We start from the raw sequence: 22,705 nt of genomic DNA, 5'->3' as shown, positions 1-22,705 counted from the left end.
GACGAAACAATTTGATCGATCGAATCAGTCTCTAATCTTTCCAGATCGAGCTACTTGTTACACAACGCAAGTATAACGTCGACAACACAAACTCGGGTCTTCTTATAACCGCCAAGATGGAGTCTTCTACGACTACAGTTCTCGCATCCTCGAATGCCATTGTCGATGGCAAACTTACACCCGCCACAATCGTTATATCTCCTTTCACTGGTAAAATCGTGAATGTATACACTGAATTCCTACCAGAGAGTTCATTTCTAGCGGGAACAGTATACAAGGATTATTCGCCAAAGGTTCTTATGCCCGGTCTAGTGGATGCTCATGTCCACCTCAACGAACCTGGCTGGAGAACAGAATGGGAAGGCTTTGAAACGGGTACTAGAGCTGCAGCGTTTGGCGGTGTGACAACGGTGGTAGATATGCCACTCAATGCCATTCCGCCAACGACAACTGTCGAGAACTTGCATCTAAAGATCAATGCAGCAAGGGGGCAGTGTTGGGTCGATGTTGGGTTCTATGGTGGTGTGATTCCAGGGAACGATGGAGATCTGAGGGATCTAGTAAGGGAAGGTGTTAGAGGATTCAAGTGCTTTTTAATCGATTCCGGGGTGGAGGAATTCCCAGCAGTATCTACAAAGGATATTGCAAAGGCAATGACGGCACTGAAGGATGAGGATACAATTCTCATGTTCCATGCTGAGAAGCTGCCGCCAATTTCGGTAAGAGAATTGAATAGCTGTCCGCCTTGGTATCAATTCAACAGTTTCTAACAATGATACAGTTGTCAGTCGGTGATGCAGTCCTCCATGGTGATGCTCCGCTTGCACCAGCTGGTCCATTAGAATCCTACTCCACCTTCCTAGCGTCCCGTCCTCCCGCATTCGAAACATACGCCCTCGCCGAGATCGTCAACTCGGCACCAGTCGCTCCAAACCTCCCTCTCCACATCGTCCACCTTTCTGCTGTCCAGTGTTTGCCAATGCTCAAAGAAGCGCAAGACAAGGGCGTCAAGATTACTGCGGAAACATGCTTCCACTATCTCGCATTGGCAGCCGAGGATATCAAAGATGGCGACACAAGGCATAAGTGTTGTCCTCCAATCCGAGAGAAGGCTAATTCGGACGGTCTATGGGATGCCCTTAAGGATGGTTTGATCACGACAGTGGTTAGCGATCACTCGCCGTGCACGCCAAACCTTAAGCTTGTCGGTGGTGGTGATTTCTTCCAGGCATGGGGTGGTATCAGTACCGTGGGCCTTGGATTGAGTGTCCTGTGGACCGAGGGTAAGAAGCGCGGCATCGATCTGGTTCAAATCAGTAAATGGACATCAGAGGAAACAGCAAGACAGGTTGGGTTGCTAGGTAGGAAAGGCAAAATCGCGGTCGGTTATGACGCAGACATCTGCGTTTTCGACCCAGAGACCAGCTTTATGGTACGCCTTTTTTCCCCGTGGGAGATTGGATTTAAGAATTTTCCGAGCTAACAGGGATATTGTAGGTCACAACCTCTGAAATGCACTTCAAGAATAAGATCACACCGTACGAGGACAAGGTTCTCGACGGAATTGTCTGCGAGACTTGGCTCCGTGGCAAGCAAATCTACTCCAAGGATGTCGGGTTTGACGAGGCCGCCGGTCCACTTGGTGCTCTGCTGTTAGAGAAGAGGCAGCAAGAGAACAAAACTGTTGCAATCACAACGATCTTGAGTGATAGCAGTGAAGATCTCAAGACATCAAGCTTGAATGCTGCTGGTACGGTAGTGAAAGTTCTACCGAATTAGACGGTAATAAAGGTATAACTATAGACATGTGACTGTTAAATTTGCGGATCTTGCGTGTGTATATATGGTTGGAGTTATATGGGGATTATTTGTGCTTTTGGCCGAGCGAAGAGAGTAAAAGTATTTTTGATTGTGAAGGTTTAACATCCCTGAGATGTTCCCGATGTATATAATCTAATAATATCGATGGAGTGATATGTGGTAATTCTTGCGTATGCGTGTTCACGTTGTTGGCGAGTCCGTGGAACCATACCAACAGGGGCCATGATCTTCCTCTGTGGGCGAATGCTTTCCCTGTGTAACATAAACTGAGCCATATGACTTCCTACAGCTTCCAAATTCCAACATGCTGGCGCATATGCGCATTGGCATGATATTGGCGATGAAGAATGCTCCTGGATGCCGGCTGCGAAGTATCTCGTATGCACGATTCAATCTCCACTAAGAGCAAACATTGGCATCACATGCCCATGATGCCTGGTACATACTTGCGCATATCCATGGCACTGTGTTGGTGGGTTCCTAGGATCCTTTCGAGCTAGGGCCACCGTCTGGCCGAAGTTGGTATCGCGATCCTTGGGTCTCACGATATCACTGCTTATCAAGCAAAACTTTCAAATTTCAACAGCCGTTCCGATCTGTGATGTTGGATGACCTGCATGCTGTGCCCCAGCGGTTAGATACCTCTCAAAGGACCTGCACGCCTCAGAACGCCTTAGCTGCGACATTTTGATGAGACGTCACATTGTGCTATCGCGATCTTTCGGTTAGCGCATCCTCCCTTATCCGAAAAAAAACTTCTCAGGTGAATTAAATGCGGCCATCGCGGAACGTGCATCTCATTGCATAAAAGTCATAGCTCCGGAGAGCCGTGTCATTCACTAAGCTCGAGCTAGAATAGATGAGCATCGAGGGTTACGATTTTGGGCATAGCGCCTTAGTAACTCGGTACTCGGGACGAGCTGCTTCCTTTTGGATCCACAGTTCTCGTTTTTGAAGACTCGAACCCTAAGCATAAGCTTCAACAGTTTTGGACTGAGACTCGACTCTGGTGGGTAATTTAATGGACACGAAGGCGGTATGTACCGAATTTCAGCTCCGTCCGCATATACAGCCCAGGAGACCCAAGAACCTCCAAATGCAATGCAAATTAATCGATATCTCCTGCCAATGGATATCCAAAATTAGTAAAATTGCATTGACAGCTTGACTCGCAGACCCTTGCTCGCGGACCCCAGTCCTTGGCAGGGCTTTGGTGTTGCGGGGCGCCCAAGGCAAGCAACCCTGACCTGCTTGCGATGTGCAGCTCGAACCTCTCACTCACCACGATGAGGGAGCTAGGGTTGGATCTAGAGCTAAAACCTAGCTAAGACTTTAAGGGGGGGGCGAACCGACAGGGCACATGGCCGGGTCTCGAAATGAACTCGTTCTCCTCACCAGTCCGGGATCGTATCGCGGTTCGCAAGAGAAAGGAGCTTGCGTGTACGGAATACATCGTGGTGGCGTTTCGGGTTCAAAAGGAGGCCGTTGTCCTCCGCATTGGTTGGTGAATTGGCCTTTTTTTGACTGACAGCTTGCAGATAGCTCTCTATATATTGGTAGTAGCTGGAGCTTCTAATTCGAAACACACCAACATCATCTCTTTCCAACATCGCCAACATGCCGACCCATCGCCCATCGATATTGTTCCTAACACATCCGGAGCTAGGTCAGGCGAACGTCCACCTGGCTACGCTCTACGAACTTCTTCTCACAAGAAAGTACGACCTTCATGTCGCGAGCTTTCAAGATAAAAATCTCGACAAGTCTTTGGGATTCATTGTCGACTTCGCACACGAGAATGCCACTTCTTCAGCGGCCGATGGATCCGCTAACCCAAAGGAAACCGTCAAACGCCACACTGTCGTGGGAGTGTCGATGCAAGTCATCCATCCGGACCCTCGAACTCAAGCACACTCTCCACGGTTCAAGAAGTTCCGAAAGCATTTCAAACCAACGTTCGGCAAACTCTTGAATCACCAGGAAGCAGATGGCTATGCAGACAGCGTACAGAGTGTGGTCGAAATCATCAAGGACGTCCGACCTGCCGTTGCTGTTGTGGATAGTCTATTTTGGCAGGGATTTGATGCAGTCAGGTTGACAAAGCAGCCATATGTTGTACTGTGGCCGAATTTCCTGAAGGAGTGCATCGGTGGAATGATGCCCAAGGTGAAGACTATGTGGAAAGTTCCGGTGTAAGCTTGAGTGTTCAATCGAAGGACGAGTATGAAATTTATAGGACTTACGGCTGATATTATCACCAGCTCCGGTACAGGATATTCATACCCGGTCCCTCTTCACCTCAAACCGGCGAACATGTATATCTTCTTCACCTTCTTCACCGCCATCATGAATTCGTCGAAACGAAAAGCCATTGATAAACGACGCAAGGCAATGGGTCTCAAGGGACCCCATCCAATCCTCGACCTGGAAGGAGCTCCCCAAGTCACGCCCTGCCTCCCAGAAATCGACTATCCCTTCAAATTCAACGAAGAGATAATCACCAACTGCGGTCCTATCATCTTCCCGTCGAGTATCAAACCCAACGACCCACTTCTGGTCTGGATCAAACGTGCGCCTACAGTCTTGATCAACCTCGGCACACACTGTAACTTCTATGAAAATCATGCAACAGAAGTATTAAAGGGTATACGCACCGTCATCGATAAGTTGCCAAACGTTCAGATTTTGTGGAAATGGAAGGAGGTTGAGAGCCATACGGGGTTGGTTGAGAAATTCATTGGAAAGGAAGAGGGTCGAGTCAAGATTGTACGATGGTTGGAGAATTCGCCGATGGATTTGTTGAACACTGGGGACATTGTATGCAACGTGCACCACGGGGGTGCGAATTCTTTCTATGAGGCTCTTTGGTAAGTTGTGACTGAAGTTAACCAATACAGCACGTTGGAGATGGTTAGCTAATGGTATTGTAGGGCGGGAGTACCCCACGTCATCTTGCCAAAGTGGTTTGACAACTATGATATGGCAGCGCGCGCTGAGTGGCTTGGCGTAGGTGTCTGGGCCTCAAGAAAGACAGCGCCTGATGAGAATGCAGAAGAACTAGCTGCTGGAATTCTAACTGTTCTCGAGGATGGACCCCGGGCGACTAGCATCAAGGAGAATTGCGTGAAATATGCAACAATCACCCAAGCCTCTGGAGGTAGGAAGCAAGCGGCGGATAAGATTGGAGAATATGCTAGACTGTATGAGGTCAAGGACTCCACGGAAAACTTATAGTTAATTGTAGGTTCTCCTGAAATTGCTTATGTGGAATCAGAAGAGGGGAAGGGATTATAGCTAGTGGAGCTTGCTTAATGAACGAATGGAAACTAAAACTGGCGTCCCGGGGAGCAAGATAGTGGGACAGATGTCTAGCAACTTCTGGTGGATATCTGATTGATACAGCACGTGGTAGAAGGTCGGTGGTACTCTGAGCGCTCGCGCATTTTAGCATATATTTAATGTAATACTTTAGCCTATAGACTTACTTTCCTCAAAAAAAATAAAATAAAATGTTCATACCACCCGATCACTTTAAATCGTCGAAGGATATAACCGATCACCGTAAAGCCACCACCCATGACTTGCGACAACTCTATGCTTGCATATAGCCTTGCCTTATTCCCTTTGGTGCTTGGATCGATCTAATGTTTTGGTTTCCCTACATCTTATCGCTTTCAAACTCCTAGATTCTCAATTCTCGAGCTCATCTCTACCGGTACACTATTATACTCTAATTTCTTGGATGGTATATACTACTCACACCCACAAATGGTTTCTGTTACATCTCCATAGCTACAGATGGCATCCAGTACCCCGTCCCAGGACAGAGTATGGGCAACCCCCGAACTCATCGAAAATGTCCTCGAAAACCTATCAACGAGCGAACTATCCAAAGCTCGACTTATTGACAAACACTTCCGTAACGCTATCGAGCGTCCAAACAATCCGATCACAAAATGGAACATTTTTCGCTGGGATCAACCACAGCCGCCACCAGTTATTCTCTCCAGTCTTCCTCGGGATGCATCAGGCAATATCATAAGAGGGTATTTTCCTAAACTAGTTGGATCCTTTGGAAATGTGAATTGGACATCTTTGGAAAGGTGTGCTATGATCCAGAGCGGATTAAGGGATTACACCCTTCGCAGTTTAGAACGATAGCAGCCAATACCCGTGGCGCCTTCCGAAAGATGCAAATCTCACGTTCTCTGATTGAAGCCAGAGAGGCAGTCGCAGCATTCGATCTTCAGCGCGGACGTAGAGCAGTACAAGACGGGCCGATCGACACCCAACAATAGGATTGTCGACTGAAATTCACTTCGGCTAAGGCAAAGGCTAGGCTCGCTGTTTATGAAGCCTGCTCTCAGATTCTACGGTATACGATGGGGGATAAAAAAAGACCGTGGTGGCCGACAGTTTTCGCAACTGGGGAACAGTATACTTTTTCCTGAGTATTTCAATCAGTTGCAAGCTGGATCCGGTTCCGTTTACCACACACGATCCGGTCAGAGTACGGAGCATCAACAGAGAACGTTGGGCTGCTAATCGATGGAATTCTAGAGCTGAACAGTTTTTGCGAAGCACCAGATGGCACCGAGAGCAAGATAGAAAGGATAGAAAAAGATACTATGGAAAAGGCAAGCGACAGAAAAGACTACGTTAAGTAACCATTCCGCTTGCCGCTAAAGATGGAGTTAAGACAGCTTTGGAAAGAATAAAGATCGTTATACAGGGACATAAATTGGAAACTCTTGTTTGGCCCTGGAACCTATTGCTGCCAGCTGCCTCCAGCTCTTTGATCCCTTCATTACGCCTTTCAAGCTTTTTTCATCGTCCTAATTGCTAGCAACTTTGCACCAGAGCCCAAACTAGCTAGACGTGATCGGGTGGTAAAGAGTTTACCCACTCAATGTCTGCAATACGGCATAGCTGTCCTCTGACTTCGCACGGAGGAAAGCGATTGAAATGGTGGACTCGAGTACTTAGTTTCGGCACTCTGTGATTCTCAATAGTTTCGCTTGTCATGCTACGAGTATTTGGCTATAACCTGTTAGGTCTTCGCTCGCCTCCGCAGAACCTCCTTGCATTTCCTTAACACCAGTCTGCGTACGTACATACAAGTAGCAACATCACAAACTTCTTTCTGCACAGCAGTACCATACTTCTCAAACCCACCCTCCTAACTCAAGGCCACCCTATCGCAACTCCCCGCAGCTCCAACATACCTCTTCATGACTTCCCCAAAGGTCTCTTCAAATGTAACATCCTCCCCAACAACAACCCTATAACACTCCCTCGCCGCTTCCCTCCAATCCTCAAATATCCTCCCTCCCGAAAACCCCGCAACAGTAGCAAGTCTGACATAAGCCCTCACCAAATCCGCATCAACCCATCCTTTATGCCTAAACTCTACTCCTTTCTCAGCAATCGCATGATATATAGCCCCCCAAGCTGGTGGTCCGGCGTGTAACGTATTATACGCCGCCTGAGATAATCCCATCTCGTTAAGGAAGCCATAGAGTCGTAGGATATGCTCGCCTAGGTATGGTCGAGGGACAATATGTGCGTCGAAGGTGTACAATTCCTCAAGTTTTATGATTAGTAGTCTTAATTCTTCTACATCCTCGAATTTTGGGGTTGTATCGCCGATGCGGGTGATGAGAACGTGCATTTTCTTCATTATTTTTTCTAGTGCTTCGCTGATGCCGGGTGCGGATTGGAATTCGCAGAGTTTACAGCCGCAAGTAAACTTCCAGCTCGTTTTTAATATCTTCTGTCGAGCTTCATACCGAAGGTTGTGGTCGGTGTAGTTGATGAGAATCTCTGTGTCCTTCGGCATATCGACAACAGCGCGAAGGATCATCATATCTCCAAGGAAGGTACGACGAGCGTTAGGGATGCAAGAGTGGTTTGTGTATGAAGGAAGGATCCAAAGGCCAGAGTTAGGATCGAAAGGGTCTTCTTGGGATTTATTTGGGTTTCTGCTGGATGGCGAACCATCTTCTTCTGGGTGCATCTCTGGAAATTCGTCGTAGTATGAGCAGGAGCTGAAGGCATTGCTGTTGCAAATGTTTTTGACTAAGAATCTTTAAAATTATAAGCTGCGGTCATAGACGTATAGATTCGGAACTTGGTAGAGATTACTCACGAGTCAACGGCCCCATTATCCTCGCGACTAACCCTCCACTGCTCGCCGTAGGCGTTATGCAGCTTTAAAATTTCCTTGTACGCTCCAGGAATCCTGCTCAACTTCTCCAAGATCGCACTCGTCAAAAACGCCCCTACACCTTGTTCGACGTGCAATTCCACCGGACGAATCATCACAGAAACACCGTTATCGCTACTTCTGCAATTTACAAATGCCTTGCAAACATAGAGCAAATCTCCCATCTTGACATCTTGCTTGGTGAACAACCCGTTCCCACTAATCCCAGAGGCTTTAGGGTACACAGGAAGGGTATAATCCGCAAAATCGTACTCTTGTCCGACAAAATCATTCTTCGCCATTTCCACCATCTTGGCGAAGTCATATTTGCCCCTCGCCTCCTCAAGCAAACGTTGGCGAACTGTTGCGAGCTCGTCTTTGGCCTCTTGGTTATTGGGGTGATGCTTTATGAGCTTGGTCAACGTGTTACCACATTTGCCGTAACAGCGAAGGTGGTACAGAGACTTTGCTTTGCGGTACAAAGCCTTCTCATTGACATGGTCAACGAGGAGGGCGGATTCGGCATCTTGGAGTGAGCGTTCGTACTCTTTGCGGTAGAGGTTAGAGAGAGATCTATTCAGGAAGAGAGCGAGCTTGAGAGGTTCACTGGGGTTTTCCGAGTTGGATGCGAGGATATTAAGACCCTTTGTGTACCTGTGATATAGAAAAGTCCCATCAGTATATCAAACTCACCAAAAAGATAATAAGAAGTACATACCATCTAATACCTTCCACCAGCTTCCCGTCTCTAACAGCTTGATTCCCAATTTCTTTACAAGCCGCTGCACTTCTCTCAATATCCTCAACCTTCCAAACCTCAGGAACCTCTTCATCATTCCCATCCACCAATACCAAATCACCCGCATGATCAACCCTCAAGCTTTGTATAGCCGTCGTCGAAATCTTAAATAACGGCTCTTTGACACAAAGTATCTGCCCAACCGGCAAAAACTCCTGCAAATCAACTTTCCTCCCCAGATTAAAAATCTGCAGCTGGCCAGGAACACCCTTCTCATCCTCCACAATAACCGAAACACTCGCGATCCTTTTCGCCGGACAGACCGTTTTGACAAATATCTTGTTTCCAAGATGACGAGTCTCGATCCTTAGATCTTCGAGGGTAACCTTTTCCAACTCCTTTATGGATTTATAAGAAGGTGGGTAAGGCTCTATATAGTATTCCGTTAAGTTGTATTTCGCATTGGAGAAGGACGATCCTTCGTCGACGGGTTTGCGGTCTTTTAGAAGTGAGATGAGATTTTCTTTGGTCATATCGGACGGCATGTCGATCTTTTGACCGGCGAGGGCTTCGGCACGTTGCCGGAGGAGGCCTTGCATGTGAAGTTGGTCCCATTCAAAGTCGGAGTACCGAGCTTTTATCCGAAGACCGGTAGAACCGTCTGCCTGAGAGGCCATGGCGGATATTCTAGAAGGATGGTGCTGGTTTGGGCCTTGTACACCGGACTCCAAGGAATGGTCGCACCTGTGTATGACCGCTCAAATAATATCAATTTAAGGAGTTGTACGTTGTGAAGAGGGTGGGAGGTGCGGACGTAAAGATATTCGTAGCCCTGAGAGAGATTATGTGGGAAATTGTAGAGGAGGATCGGGTTATGATGGTTATCGATGGTGAAGGTGACTTTTGATATGAAAGAAACAGCGGTGCGGGTGGTCCGTCACTGCAACCCTTAGCCAATTAGCAAATTTAAATCTACAACAACTTACAAGACGAAGAGTAAATCACGAACACTCTCGGAGTGCCCAATTCGCTCATTCTCTAACCATTTTATACAGTGAAAGTCTAACATTCGGCTGTCTGGAAACCTTCGATATAACAGGCAATTGGTCTCGAACCCAACCGCTAGCATACAGGCAACATTACCAACACGCTTAATATATCACGAGCAGGCTGGATTATGCAACACTTCACGAAAACCAATTCCCATAGCGTCGAAGTCCAGATGACAGTTTACCAGGCTGGATCCTTAAAGAACGACGTAATTTTGTTCAGCTTGGGGCGACATAAGGACGATTCCCTGCCTGAATTCTCTTTACGGGCTTCCTTTCTTAAATTTCTTTGCTGGCTACTTACAACGTCCGTCGTGCTAACCGTTACAGTATGCATAACATGCATCTAAGTACTTATAGATATCGTTTCATTGCTTCGCAAGTACACTATATCCCCCATACAAACAAATCATTGCCTAGTGTACAAGTCTTCATTTCCTCTTCTTTCCTGTGCTAGAATCTTATGGCTATACGTAGGACCTATTATGTATTCCACAGACATTTTTCCAGAAACATATTCCGCCGTCTCATGCATGAAAAAACCAAACTCCTTGCATCGCTATGCAGAGTAGAAATCAAACGTAAGCCGCCTATCCAATTAGTACCGACCGATGGTTCAATGGTAGGATGTCCGTAACCCATCTATCCGACCAACTTCGTCTTATCCAACATCTCCCGTTCCAACCAATCAACCAGATCCGCCATGCTCAACATCTCCTCCTCAGTCAACACCGCAACTTCAGCCTCCTCCAATCTCCCCCAGAACAACTTCTCAAAAGTAACCATCTCTCCACAAAGAATCCCGTAAACGTCCCTAGCAATAACCCTGAGGGTCCAAAAGACACTCCCGTAAAACCTAGCGCTGCTAATAGCCGCCAAGATCCACGCCTCAACGAGCCACTTGCAGATAAACCCATACCTGAAGATCTTGACATCTCCTTCAATGAACTCGTATTCAGCCCCGAGAGCTCGAAGCATCTGTAGCGCCAATTTCATATCCCTCAACTCTGTATTTCTACCGGTACGTTTCCCGTCATGATCGACTCTACGCCGAGCATACTCTTCAGTCATCAATGCCCATGCCATATCAAACTGTGGGATGTCGCTTGGATGGTCCTTGAACTCGTATTTCAGGGTTCTGATACAATGGGAGATACCATCCAAGATAACAGACGGACTGTGTGCATAATTCCCGCTCTTCAACTTACCAATCTCTTCGTGGACCTTCTTGCGTGTGCTCCAGTATTTAAAGTTGTCGTACTCAAACTCGCAGCGGGTGCATCTGCAAGTGAATCCAAAGAGTTCTCTCAGAATCTCGCGACGTTGGGTGAGTGGCGAGTAATCGTCGTCCAAGTAGTTGATAAAGAGTTCTTCATCCTTGTTGATGGCTGAAGCTGCATGGACAAACATGAGGTCTGAAAAGATTGAAATCCGAACGTTGGGGAGACAGCTATGGTTGATGAAGGCTGCTTGAGGGAAGAAGCTGGTTTGATCGGTGAGGCCCAGATCGTGGGGGATATCTTGACTTTCGACGGAGTTGATTGAAATGTTTCCAGGTGCGGGACTAACGTAACCGGCCGGTGTAGACGATCGCACGCTTGGGGCCACATCGGGGAAGATTTCAGGATCCAAGATACCGCCGGAATCAGGAATGCGCTTGTTGTAGATATTATGTTGCACGGAATATTTTTCAATCGTATCATCGATCCAAAATCTACATCGAAATCAGTTGCGTGACTCCCTCGACCTCAGAAAGAGCGAAGACATACCCGTTGACGAGATATTCTCCATTATGCTTGAAAAACGTTCCATCAAACTTCCCTCGATTCAGCTTTTGAATCAAATGTCCCACATTCTTCGGCTCTGCAGTCATCCTCGTAATTGTTTGCGCAACCATCGTCTGTCCGTATTTGGTCTTTAGGTGCTCTCCGCGTTGGTTTCGGACCCTTAAGGCTACGTTCTTCTCCCCGTGGACTGTTGCAACCGCTTTAATAGCCATAACGAGATCACCGGTTTTGAAATCCTTCTGAGCGAATAACCCATGCCCACCAACCCCTGGGGACTTTTTGACCCTGACCCCAAAGGCACAATCCCCAGCGCAAACTTCGTGCTGTCCTTCCCTCCCGCGTTCGAGTATCTGTGTCATGTTATATTGCCCCATGGAGTTACTCTGATGGGTTCGAACCTGTGAGTGGAGTTTTGAGCATTCCTTAAACTTGTAGTGTGATCCACCCATAATCCTGAGGATCACTTGCTTGGCTTCGTCGAATGAGTTGAGATAGAAAAGGGCGTTGGCTTTGTACCAGGCGGCCTTTTCATTGAACGCCACATTTAGAATAGTAGTGGCATCAGCGAGACATTTTGCCCACTGGTTAAGATAATAGTAACAACCGACACGAAGCTCGATAGCCTCGAGTTTGGAAGCGGCTTGAGCACCCGAGGGCGATGGACGAGAAAGGTTCTCTGTTTCTTGTTGTGTTCGTTCGATGATATCGTAGGCCAAAGTCAAGCTACACTCTTCATTAATTCTACTCGGGCATCAAATTCGAATAGAATCTAGGATACCTACCAATCAGCTGCTTGGTTATATTTCCTCCACCTCATACGAACCTCTCCATCCATTTTCAGCATCCTCGTCTCAGCGTCCAGACCGTGAACATCCGTTCTCTTCCATTTTGCCGGCACGAGTGGGTGGTCGTACATGACGTACGTGATATCAGAGGGATGGTCGACTCGGATAGCCGGAAAACCGCCATATCCAATGTAGTAGAATGGCTCCTTGATGATCATCAATTGACCTTGCCCAACTCGATCTTCTGGATGGTTGACGTATGGGAAATTAAAAATATGCAACATCTCCCATTTCCCGGCTTCGTCTTCGATAAGAACGTGTGTAGCATCTAGATGCTTTGGTGGAAGAATTGCTTTGACGACAAGGCAGTGACCAAAGAAACGTTGACCAACGATGAGATTACGTGCGGTAGTTGGTTCGAGATTTCGCGCAGTCGAAGGAGGGTATGGGGTAAATGCGGTTCGGATGTTGTAAATAGAATTCGGATAGTTTTTATCTGTAGCAGGCTCAGGAATACCGAGGAAATAACGAAACATATGTCGATTCTCTGGATGCATATGAAGAGTTGGAATGGGAGTCGAACATGCTAAGGTCTGAATGTTTGAATTGGCATGGTAATGCATGATTTGGCCACCGGGGTGTGAATTCATTGCAGCTATAGCGGCAGGGCCATTGAAATCAAGATCGGCAAATCTAGTATTCGGTGAAAATGCGACAGCCATTCTGTCAACGGCACGGTCGAGATGTCCGACTGCTGAAGAGTTGATATCACGCTTGATCCTGTGAATACGGCGTTCGACGCCCATCGGAGGGCGTGGGTTTGCAGCCATGGTAGAGCAAATTATGTTCCATATAATTTGACTGACGAAGGACAGGTCGTTGGACGGTGGCATAGGGGTCGAATTGTCTTTGTTATTACTGCCACCGTTTACTTGTGGTTGCGACCTCTTTTCGACGCGTTTAACGCTATCAGGGACTCGGAAACTTGAGCAAGTTTGAATAGGATGGCAAACGTGTAGAGAATCCACGAGAGAGTTGGAGGAATTCCGGATAGATTGGCGATGACCTTTCGTAGGCGAAGGAGAATGATGATCGATGGATAGTAGGAAGCACCTTTACACCGAAGGATATAAATCATACCGTTGGAAGGAGCCATTGTTCGTATATGCATACGGACGGGCTGCAGCTGGCAAATGGAACGGAAAGAGGCATCGTAGAAGGTAAGGTGGTAATGGCGATGCTGTGATGAGAACCGCTGAGCTTTCGGGTAGGCGTTCTGAGAACTGCTTAGGACAACCCACCCACGTATAGTACCTACTACTCTGCTACCCACCACTCCTACGGGCACTTGGAACCTATTTTACATAAACACCACATCGTGACAAGCAGAAATGCTAGTTTGTATTCAATATGGAACCAGCTAAGGAATTCAGCAGCTAATACCTAGCTACACTATTGGAGTCTCTGTAGAACTCTTCTTCCTCTCTCGAAGCCACTGCCGGCATGAGTAGCTAACGGCTATTTCTTGTATGGCAATCCAATCTCTGTTCTCTTAGCACCGTATATTCCCGGCAAGTCTCCAGTTGCTCCAACTTGTTCCTTCACGATGGTCAACAGCCTGATGGCTTCCTCGACAACCCCTAGTTTAACCCCATTATCCTCTCCAACATCTTTGATATGTCTGGCATCCTTTAATGCATTGTCGACAGAAAATTTTGGATGGTCAGTAGCATAGTCTCCACTTAGCATTCTCTTAGCATATTGTGGCTGTAACATACAGTTAGTCTCATATTCCAGACTCTATTGCCGTAGAAGGTAGAATACTCACATAAGGTCCGCCGAAAACCGCCTCCACGAATTGGAGAATGGCATCTTCTCCAAGACCACTCTGGCTTGCCAGAACCATACTCTCACTCAATGTGACCACCATGGACAGCACAAAGTGGTTTCCCGAAAGCTTCATCAACGAAGCAGTACCGGGGCTCTTCCCCCTTAGGTCAATATAAGCCTTGCCCATAACGCCTTTGGTAAACGGAATAACCTCATCAATCCAATTTTCATCGGTAGACGCAAGAACAAATGTCAACTGCCCGGCAGCAGCAACAGCAGGAACTCCAAACACCGGTGCGGCCACAAACTTCGCACCTTTACCCACTAGAAGATCCGACAGAGCATCTGTGCATTTAGGTGCAACTGTCGAACTTTCAATGAATAGTTTTCCATAAATATCTCCACTTTGGGCAGCGGCATCGGTTGTTTGTGTGATAGCTTCGTCATTGGCCAGACATGTGAAGATGATATCAGACTTCTGGACCAGATCTGCAATAGTAGGTGCGACCGCAACTGCAACGCCCTCTTTTTCAAGGGAAGCAGCAAGGTCGCCAGCCTTTTCGTTGTTACGGTTGAAGAGGAGGAGGGGCTTGTCGTGAGGGTACTTTCTGGCCAGGTTTGGGACCATGGCGGCACCCATGTTTCCGAGGCCAATCCAACCGATTTGAACCATTGTGTGATATATTGAGTTGTGAAGAAAACTAAAGGATCTTTGGTAGTAGTTATTAGTAGTAGGGAATTGGGGAATCAAGCTTCAACATAACGGGAGAACGTCGAGGTTTATATGTTTTTCAGGTACGGTGGAGTATAACCAGCAAAGTGGGGACCTTCTGTTGAAGTTTATATGCTTCAAGATACCCGCCGCCGTTTAAACTTGTTCACTAATCCCGCTCTAACCAAACAAAGTTTTGTAACCCCCGTTTTAATGTTAAAATCAAGGCATCTCCATCACCTATCTAACTCCCCAGCTAATATGCATGTAAACGACGCCGAGCAGTGCTTCACGGCAATTTTCCATAAACAAAAGCCTATGACGAAACCCATGAATTACAGTGCGGTGCATACCAAGCTTTTCGAACCCCCCTGTTTAAACCCACCCGGATAATGCCGGCACTGCCGTCTTTGGTTTGGGTGCAGCTGACAAATCTGACCACGGGTCAAACGCTTTGCTGCTTGTAAACGGTTACTAAGGTATGACCGGATCGACCGTGCATAACGTTACGTAGCAAGGGAATTTGGCCCGATTCGCGAGGGATGAAGGGTCTTTGAACTTGACTTGCTGCTAACTCTTAGCAAAGTGACATATCATAACTGACTAACGTAACTGTTGGACGGATAGCTATAGAAAAAATGCAACAAACAACGCCAAGCGCGGATACAAAAATGTGAGGACGATCATAAAGACGCATATGAGGGATCACCTATACTCTATCGATATCAACAGGAAGAAATTATAAGGCGTAAATAAGCCAAACCGGGTATAAAGGAAAGAAAGAAGAAAAGTAGAAAACCGACGATATCCCAAACCAAGTGTGCGCGGGTATAAATCATATCCCACTAGCCATTCCTCTCGCCGTGGATGTCTGCAGCGTCCTATAAACAGCATCCCAATCCGTCTGTCGGCCCGCCAGTATCGAAATCATCTCCTCATCTTTCTCGTGCTGTTCCTTCCAAGAACCCACCGTGGTCCTCGCTTGTGTCGTTGTGCCATAAAAGACTTCCAGCTTCCTCGAAATAACATTGTCGAAGTATTCCGCTAGGATCGCATAAGGAGACCCTGTATATTTTAACCCTGCGGACGAGACCGAAACTCCACGCGAAGCCAAAATATATCCAATTCTTATGTAAAGAACTGGGACCTCCACCAAATCCTTCTCAACAAACATCCTCCCCGCCAAATCATCAATAACCTCAACATCGACGTCACGAACGGATCCGACAGCTCTAACACCGCCCACCCACTTATTCCACCCGCCGTTCCCCATCGTCGTCCTAACTTTTCCAAAAGCACTTTGTAATTCCGAATAATCCGCATCACACCGTCGAGCCATATCTAACGCACGGTGTACGCTCTGCTGGTTCAAACTCGGAGGAATATCCTTTCGTAAAGCGAGCGAGGTATATGGCGCGTCGTCGGAATTCCCCCATGCTTCAGAAATACAATATTTTAACATCTTTTCCAAGAGCGCCAAGGGTGTCGGGATCGCTTGAGTTGCGACCCATTGTCGGATTGCTTGGGTGAGATTCGGGGATGTATATTGCGCGCGAATAAATGATGTGACGATTAATGTTATCGGTGGAGTCTATATATGCCCATCCATTAGCTCAGACTGCCCAAAATTTTAAAAGATCCCTACAAATTAATATATCTGGGTAATACATACGTTCAGCGAAAGCAGGTACCTCAACGAACCCAGTATGTTCTCCATAACTTGTGGATGTAAGCCCGAGAAATCTTCCAGCTGAAAAATAGGCTCGAGGGATATTTTATCCATATTCTGACAAGCAAAAAATAGAGAGGGGAAAAGAAAGAACCAAAGCCGATATGCAAGAGGTATCTTTCTTCTCAGCTGGACTATATAAACAGACCAATCGCGATCAGTAATAGATCTGATCTTCCCAGCTTAGCCAGCCGAGGTCGAAGGTATATTGCTTATTCCAACAAAACTCCCAATCTAGGCTCCAAGCGAAACGGAATCGGTAGGATCCGTAGGAATTCTTAAAAAAAAAAACTAAAAGGTCTTGAAAACGTATGCCGTATCGTCGGATTTATCGGAGTATATTCAAATACTTTTTCTAAAACAAAAAAAATTTGCCGCCATAAACTGTTGTAAAAGCCGTTGAAGTCGTCAGGACGAAAGGGGAGTAAGTCGATCGATTTCGCTTGCGAAACGATATTGCAAGGTCACATCCAACACCAAAATTGACTGCTGGCCAAGTTGCAAGCGAGGGTTAACTTTATATATCTACTTCTTAATCTACGGCTTTCGGGGTAATCCCTAGTCTATAGGCTTGAATGCAAGCTTCTTATCGAAAAATGGCATAATACAGGACAAGACGGACCGAACAGGTCTGCATCTGCACATACAGAAGCTCAGACACACTAGCCAGCGCACCCGCAAAAGTAACTCGTATACAGCTCAGGCTTCCTTTTTTCCCCAGAGTATGCACTATTTTGGTGTTGCACAGGGGAAACGATATCTAACCATGGTATAACTAGCCCCGTCCTGTAGAGGAGAATACAAAACATAGGTTACGTCTAGGCAAACTAACTCCCTTACGAATATTACCCTAAGGCGGTTAAAAAAAACTGGGACTGTATATTTTTGGGCGGAATTCAGTTGCCGTACAGAATAAACTAACTACCGATAGCGTATCCGCTCAGCACTTATTGTACGTCTTATCGTGGCTTCGTCGAAACGGTCTAGGAGAAGTTGGGCGGCTTTTTACAAAGACTCATCAAGCGGGTCGGCAAGGCAGGATGCGTAGTCTGGTGGGCGCAGGAGGCAAAAAATCTTTCCTGCCAGGAAAAAGAATGCAATGGATATAGAGTGGCTTATAGCATGCTCAAGGCCTTTACCAAGGAAGTGCGGTAGATGTTCTATATTTTTTTTTTTTTGACGGGACCATTATACGTAGTGGTGTTTCGGTGGCATTGAATGGTGGAATGCAGGGGGCTTGCGGAAATTCCAACAATCGCTATTGAAATATTTTGCTGACAGGCTAGACTGGGTTTAGAAAGCTAGAGACTTAAACTGGAAAGCGCTGCCACTTATTTGGCTTAGTTTATTGCAGCCACGATCTTAGCGTCCAAGCCACGAGCCGGCTTCTTTTCATTCTCTCGGCTTCTAGTTCAAAGCTTTTGATATTTCTTGTTGCTACATTTACATTCGGAATATTTTACACCAACTAAAACATCTTGAATATTGATGGATTTCGCGTTCAATTCCTTGTATCCTCTAGGCGTTCTTTAGCAACTATTAATTTCGTTTCCAGATCTATCGAGTATAACTAATGTCCAAGGGAGCCGCAGCAATAAGCTATGGACGAGAAGCCGAACATCAGCCCTAAGCGAGGTGTGGGTTCCAGCCAATCCTGCACCAGCATGGCGATGCAAGTGACCGAAATAGGTCATCTATTCAACTAAGCGAAGTAGCACCATAAAGCTCCACCGCAATGTGCCGTCTTTTCTCGAATGTCTGGAAGGATGAGCTTTTGGATGCCAATGGCTCGTTTTTTATGTTCTATTAGGGGCCAAAAGATGAGGGGCTTCTTATCCGGATTGAAGCTTAGAGCACATGCGCAGTGATGACCGAACCTGGTTACTTTGCCTTCGACCGTTTTGTCCATCCTGCTACATGCGGGCTCGCTTAAAACCATTCGTTCGGCGAAAACACACAGATGTCACTGTTGCAGAACGAGGATACATTTTGCGAGGCCTGCAAGCTTATTTCCGTGATTATATGTACGCAATCCCCTTTGGTCTAGATCTAGAATTTATATGACGATGTCGAAATCTCAAACCCGTGATATCACTAACTGCAAAAAGAACTCCTTCGCTTCCGTAGCTTCCAGATCGTATTACTTTTTATCTCCTGTTACCCGACGGGAGGCAAACACCCAATCCTCCTTTCATCTCGCTACCCAGAGACATGCATAGCACTAATCTTCTCCCTTCAACTTCTTCACCAAAAACACCACTCCTTCGTTCGGATTATGATAATATGCTTTCGTTCTGACGAACCCAACTTTTTCATAGGCTCCCAACGCCGCCTTCAGACTCGGCAGCGTATCCAGATACATCTCATCATACCCGAGCTCCACCGCCACCCTTATAACTTCACCAATAAGTGCCTTCCCCACACCTCGACCTCGCGTAGAAGGTAACGTGTAGAGTCTTTTCATCTCACATTTTTTAGCGTTCGGATCGTAATCGACATCGTAAGGCGGGGCAAAAGTAATAGGCCTGACAGCTACGCAGCCGAGTGCTTCAGCAGGGATATCGCCTATTCCGTCTCCACCTTCAGAAGACGAGCATATTTCTCTATCTCCATTCAACAACTCCGTTGACTCGGAAGATATTGGTAGTGGAGCTCGTCGTGCCACGAGGATTTGTCCTGTTGGTGGCGCATATTTTCCAGGTAAACCGGCGAGCTCCTCTGCGAATGATTGAAATGACAGGTCGATGTGCAATGATTCGGCGTAGAGGGTGAAGAGGTTGATGACGTCGGGGAGGTCGGTTGGAGTTGCTGGCGAGATGGTGAAGCGAGGTGCAGGAGATGCAGGAGTTAACGGTACTGCGGTTTCTGGTTTCGTGGATTGAACCATTTTCGGCTTGCTTGTTTCTCGACCCGAGCTCGGTTAGAAATGTTATGCGAGATCCCGTGGGCGCATATGATCCCTCGAGGCGTATGATGCGAAATATGATGTATCCTTTTTTTTTCCCTCTGAAAGTTCTTATAGTTGGTGAAGCTAAGGTAATTGAAGATCCGCTCGAAATTATGGGTGTGGGCCAAACTATCAATTGGCTTTGGTGGAGGATCAAGTGTAACCAAAATACCACAAGGCAACGCAAGGAAGTCGGCCAGCTTGCTTCTATCCCAGACGTTGCTTGTCTGTCGGCCCGCAGCTCGGCATGAGATTTCCAGCCAATAAATCCGCCCTTAATATCGCCGATTGCCAAAGTTTCATGAAAAATAACCAAGATTCACGATTACATGTTTAGCTGGCCTCGAGTCAGGATGTTTAGCATATAGGTTTAGATAGTCCCTCAAGGCTTAAGGATCGTGAATATATACAAAATTTCGGTTATACACGGGTAATGAATATTGAGATATATCCTGTACTTCCTCCGAGAGAACGGTTCAAATATATACATTCGAAATGGTGGTTCACCACCATAAAGCATATAGTCCTTTAGCTTGGACAAATGCTAGCCTTCGGCTGAGCCTCATTCTTAACAACATTTGGAACATTAGCGGTACTATCCAAAGTATAAGAATAAAACGAGCTAGGATTAAACGCGGTTCCACTGTTGCCAGCCGTAGATCCGGTGCAGCTAACGTACGTATTCCCGCTGGCAACGAGAACAGCAGTGGCGTCGCGTTGAAGTGGGTTGCGAACTTTCTCGAAGTAACAGTTCTCGACGCGCATGTTGGTATATCCGCGGGAGTAGTGGCCGTAAGAAGTAGCATTGTTGAGGTAGTTGTTGTACATGTGGGCGTACTTGAGGTTATCGGCAGACGGGTTTCGTTGGCCGACGTTTTGGAAGTAACAGTGGTGAATTGTCGCTTGGGTTATGACGTTGTCGGTCCAGCCTGTATGATATCAGTCTCGTAATGGACTAGGGGTTATGAAGATAGATTTAACACTGGGAGCTTACCAATACCGAGGACTTTGTTATGGTCTCGGAACGTAACGTGGGAAATGGTGATATAGTTAGAGTCCAAGCGAAGGTCGATGAGACCGTCGGCGCCACGCTCAAAGATGCAGTGGTCGACCCAGATGTTACTGGATGTATCAGACTGGATACCATCCCAATCGTGGGTCTTACCGTCCCAATCACCGTCATAGGTATTGCCTAGAATTCGTTAGCTAACAGAACTCCGCTCAACCCCGGATGTTCCAAGAGCTCACCGATTTTCAAGTTTCGGATAATAATGTTCTTGACATTATTCAGTCCAAATCCGCCTCCGTAGATCTCACCGGTAGATCCAATTCCAACGATGGTCTTATCATTCGTAACCTTGATTTCCTCGCCCGTTGGGCTAGCAACAATCCTGCCAGAAACCTTGATGACATACTTTCCGGAAGAAGTGGCATACTTCTTAAGGTCGGCCCAGTTGTTAACGACAACGACGGTACCGCCGTTTCCTCCGGTCGTTCCACCGTTGAGAGAGGCAAAACCGTGAGCGGAAGCTTGGCAATTGCTACCAGAGGAACTTCCGGTCGTAGTGGCGGCGCTGGTGGTGGTGGTGGTCCTAGTGGCCGCAGTGGTGGTGACGCCGGTTCCGGGGAGACATTGAGAATACCAGTCATTACTTCATAAAAGTTAACGTCCACTATACTACCGAAATGGCATTAAAACGGATGAAAGACGAAACTTACGAGTATACACAAACCGATCCGGATGCGCAGGTGGTCGGTCCGGTCCATCCTTGGCTATACCGAGTATTAGCTTACGGTGTATCTCTTCGATTGACAATTTGATTGAAAGACATACCCTCCACACTGCCCATAGAGTGGTGCCTGAGCAAGCGCAGCCGGCGCCAGCAACAATGCGGCAACAAACTTTTTAGAGTAGGCCATGGTGTCTAATAAGCCTACAACTGCTCCGTATCAAAACCAGATTTTTAAAAAGGAAGTTGTGTCTGCTGGAGCAACGAACGGATGCTACTGATCAGGAACAAAAGCTCCACTCGAATTGGCCCACGGTGGGTCTATTTATAATATTACAAAATCCACAGAGCCTATTCACCACAGCAGCAGGGCCCCCGCTACAGACCCATGGGTCTAAAGAACATGCATGCCCATCTCGAGGCGAAAAACTGAGCGATATTCCGGTACCAAACTTTCAAACATCATGGGGTAGACATCTCTAGGGATTTCGGCACGAACAACGCGAGACTATCCCAGGGTCTGAAAATGCCACGGCGGAAAACGACTCTCTTCAGGAACATTGTTTCGTCCGATCCTCATGCAATACGGCGGAAAGTTCCACGGCTTAGTCGAGAAGATGTATCAAGCTAGTCTGAAACCATACCGTCGAAAACTGTGGATATTTAGATCTTGGCGGGAGGTTCAAGGGAGAAATTCCACCATTCAGGCGCACGGGCCAAGATCTCGTCGGACAGGGGTACGACGCCGCCGTCAACTCGAACCCGGACAAAAGGCCTCATTGGGAATCTAGATTTACTATATTTACGATACGCAAACTTAGTCGTGTAAATACATGGTCCGAAATAGTTATATAGATTTAAACCGAGGCCGGGTGAATCCTCGACACAAGCAAGCACCTATGTATGCCTTTGGGCGGCTTTCGGAGGCGAATTTGCGGTTTAGAAGCGAGTTTTGGAACCATGGATCACATCCCGCATCTCCGTGGGTCATACAACAAGGTTTACGCGAGTTGAATTAGGTCACTAGTTGATCGATGGAGTGCTTGTTCTGGAGAAAGTTAAAGAAACCGGATCTCTTCGATTCTTTATAATTTACGTTTGTTAGGGCAAGATGGGTTCATAATTACGGCACCTGGTGTTTTTCTCCTTCCCCACATTGCGCCTCGGTATATCCTATAGAAACTTTAGTATTAGAACTTTACAATAGAAGTTCTAGTTGAGCCAATTTGTGGAAAAATTCGGATTGTATAGATTTAGATCGTGTATCGTTACTATCGGGCGTTTATCGGAGGGTGTATGAAAGTAAGCTCTACCCTGGTTTAGAAGGAAGAGTCGTTGACGGAATAGTATCCTTAAGGCTGTGTTTACGAT

General features: G+C 46.8%; 8 protein-coding genes across 8 annotated transcripts; 2 read left to right on the top strand and 6 right to left on the bottom strand.

The window, feature by feature from the left end:
- Nucleotides 1–116: 116 nt before the first annotated feature.
- DFL_002964 (uncharacterized protein) lies at nucleotides 117–1,779 on the top strand (the record flags this gene model as incomplete). The annotated part of the gene is made up of 3 exons (XM_067631826.1): nucleotides 117–719; nucleotides 782–1,432; nucleotides 1,498–1,779. The coding sequence occupies 3 exons, from the start codon at nucleotides 117–119 to the stop codon at nucleotides 1,777–1,779; spliced, it is 1,536 nt and encodes a 511-aa protein (XP_067494334.1).
- Nucleotides 1,780–3,438: 1,659 nt separating this feature from the next.
- DFL_002963 (uncharacterized protein) lies at nucleotides 3,439–5,055 on the top strand (the record flags this gene model as incomplete). The annotated part of the gene is made up of 3 exons (XM_067631825.1): nucleotides 3,439–4,013; nucleotides 4,083–4,688; nucleotides 4,752–5,055. The coding sequence occupies 3 exons, from the start codon at nucleotides 3,439–3,441 to the stop codon at nucleotides 5,053–5,055; spliced, it is 1,485 nt and encodes a 494-aa protein (XP_067494333.1).
- A 1,945-nt stretch (nucleotides 5,056–7,000) lies between these two features.
- On the bottom strand, nucleotides 7,001–9,800 carry DFL_002962 (uncharacterized protein; the record flags this gene model as incomplete). The annotated part of the gene is made up of 5 exons (XM_067631824.1): nucleotides 7,001–7,907; nucleotides 7,970–8,680; nucleotides 8,745–9,509; nucleotides 9,553–9,705; nucleotides 9,775–9,800. The coding sequence occupies 5 exons, from the start codon at nucleotides 9,798–9,800 to the stop codon at nucleotides 7,001–7,003; spliced, it is 2,562 nt and encodes an 853-aa protein (XP_067494332.1).
- A 656-nt stretch (nucleotides 9,801–10,456) lies between these two features.
- DFL_002961 (uncharacterized protein) lies at nucleotides 10,457–13,216 on the bottom strand (the record flags this gene model as incomplete). The annotated part of the gene is made up of 3 exons (XM_067631823.1): nucleotides 10,457–11,528; nucleotides 11,584–12,324; nucleotides 12,384–13,216. 3 exons carry the CDS (start codon nucleotides 13,214–13,216, stop codon nucleotides 10,457–10,459), a joined length of 2,646 nt encoding a protein of 881 aa, XP_067494331.1.
- Nucleotides 13,217–13,904: 688 nt separating this feature from the next.
- On the bottom strand, nucleotides 13,905–14,889 carry DFL_002960 (uncharacterized protein; the record flags this gene model as incomplete). Its single annotated transcript, XM_067631822.1, has 2 exons — nucleotides 13,905–14,153; nucleotides 14,215–14,889. 2 exons carry the CDS (start codon nucleotides 14,887–14,889, stop codon nucleotides 13,905–13,907), a joined length of 924 nt encoding a protein of 307 aa, XP_067494330.1.
- An 874-nt stretch (nucleotides 14,890–15,763) lies between these two features.
- DFL_002959 (uncharacterized protein) lies at nucleotides 15,764–16,645 on the bottom strand (the record flags this gene model as incomplete). The annotated part of the gene is made up of 2 exons (XM_067631820.1): nucleotides 15,764–16,519; nucleotides 16,601–16,645. The coding sequence occupies 2 exons, from the start codon at nucleotides 16,643–16,645 to the stop codon at nucleotides 15,764–15,766; spliced, it is 801 nt and encodes a 266-aa protein (XP_067494329.1).
- A 2,233-nt stretch (nucleotides 16,646–18,878) lies between these two features.
- DFL_002958 (uncharacterized protein) lies at nucleotides 18,879–19,544 on the bottom strand (the record flags this gene model as incomplete). Its single annotated transcript, XM_067631819.1, has 1 exon — nucleotides 18,879–19,544. One exon carries the CDS (start codon nucleotides 19,542–19,544, stop codon nucleotides 18,879–18,881), a length of 666 nt encoding a protein of 221 aa, XP_067494328.1.
- A 588-nt stretch (nucleotides 19,545–20,132) lies between these two features.
- Nucleotides 20,133–21,524, bottom strand: DFL_002957 (uncharacterized protein; the record flags this gene model as incomplete). Its single annotated transcript, XM_067631818.1, has 5 exons — nucleotides 20,133–20,533; nucleotides 20,599–20,796; nucleotides 20,853–21,256; nucleotides 21,324–21,377; nucleotides 21,439–21,524. 5 exons carry the CDS (start codon nucleotides 21,522–21,524, stop codon nucleotides 20,133–20,135), a joined length of 1,143 nt encoding a protein of 380 aa, XP_067494327.1.
- Between the last annotated feature and the right edge of the window lie 1,181 nt (nucleotides 21,525–22,705).

This window comes from Arthrobotrys flagrans (assembly GCF_004000055.1).
Source record: "Arthrobotrys flagrans strain CBS H-5679 chromosome Unknown unitig_3, whole genome shotgun sequence".
Taxonomy (NCBI): Eukaryota; Fungi; Ascomycota; class Orbiliomycetes; order Orbiliales; family Orbiliaceae; genus Arthrobotrys; species Arthrobotrys flagrans.
This window is presented reverse-complemented; position numbering and strand designations above follow the sequence as displayed.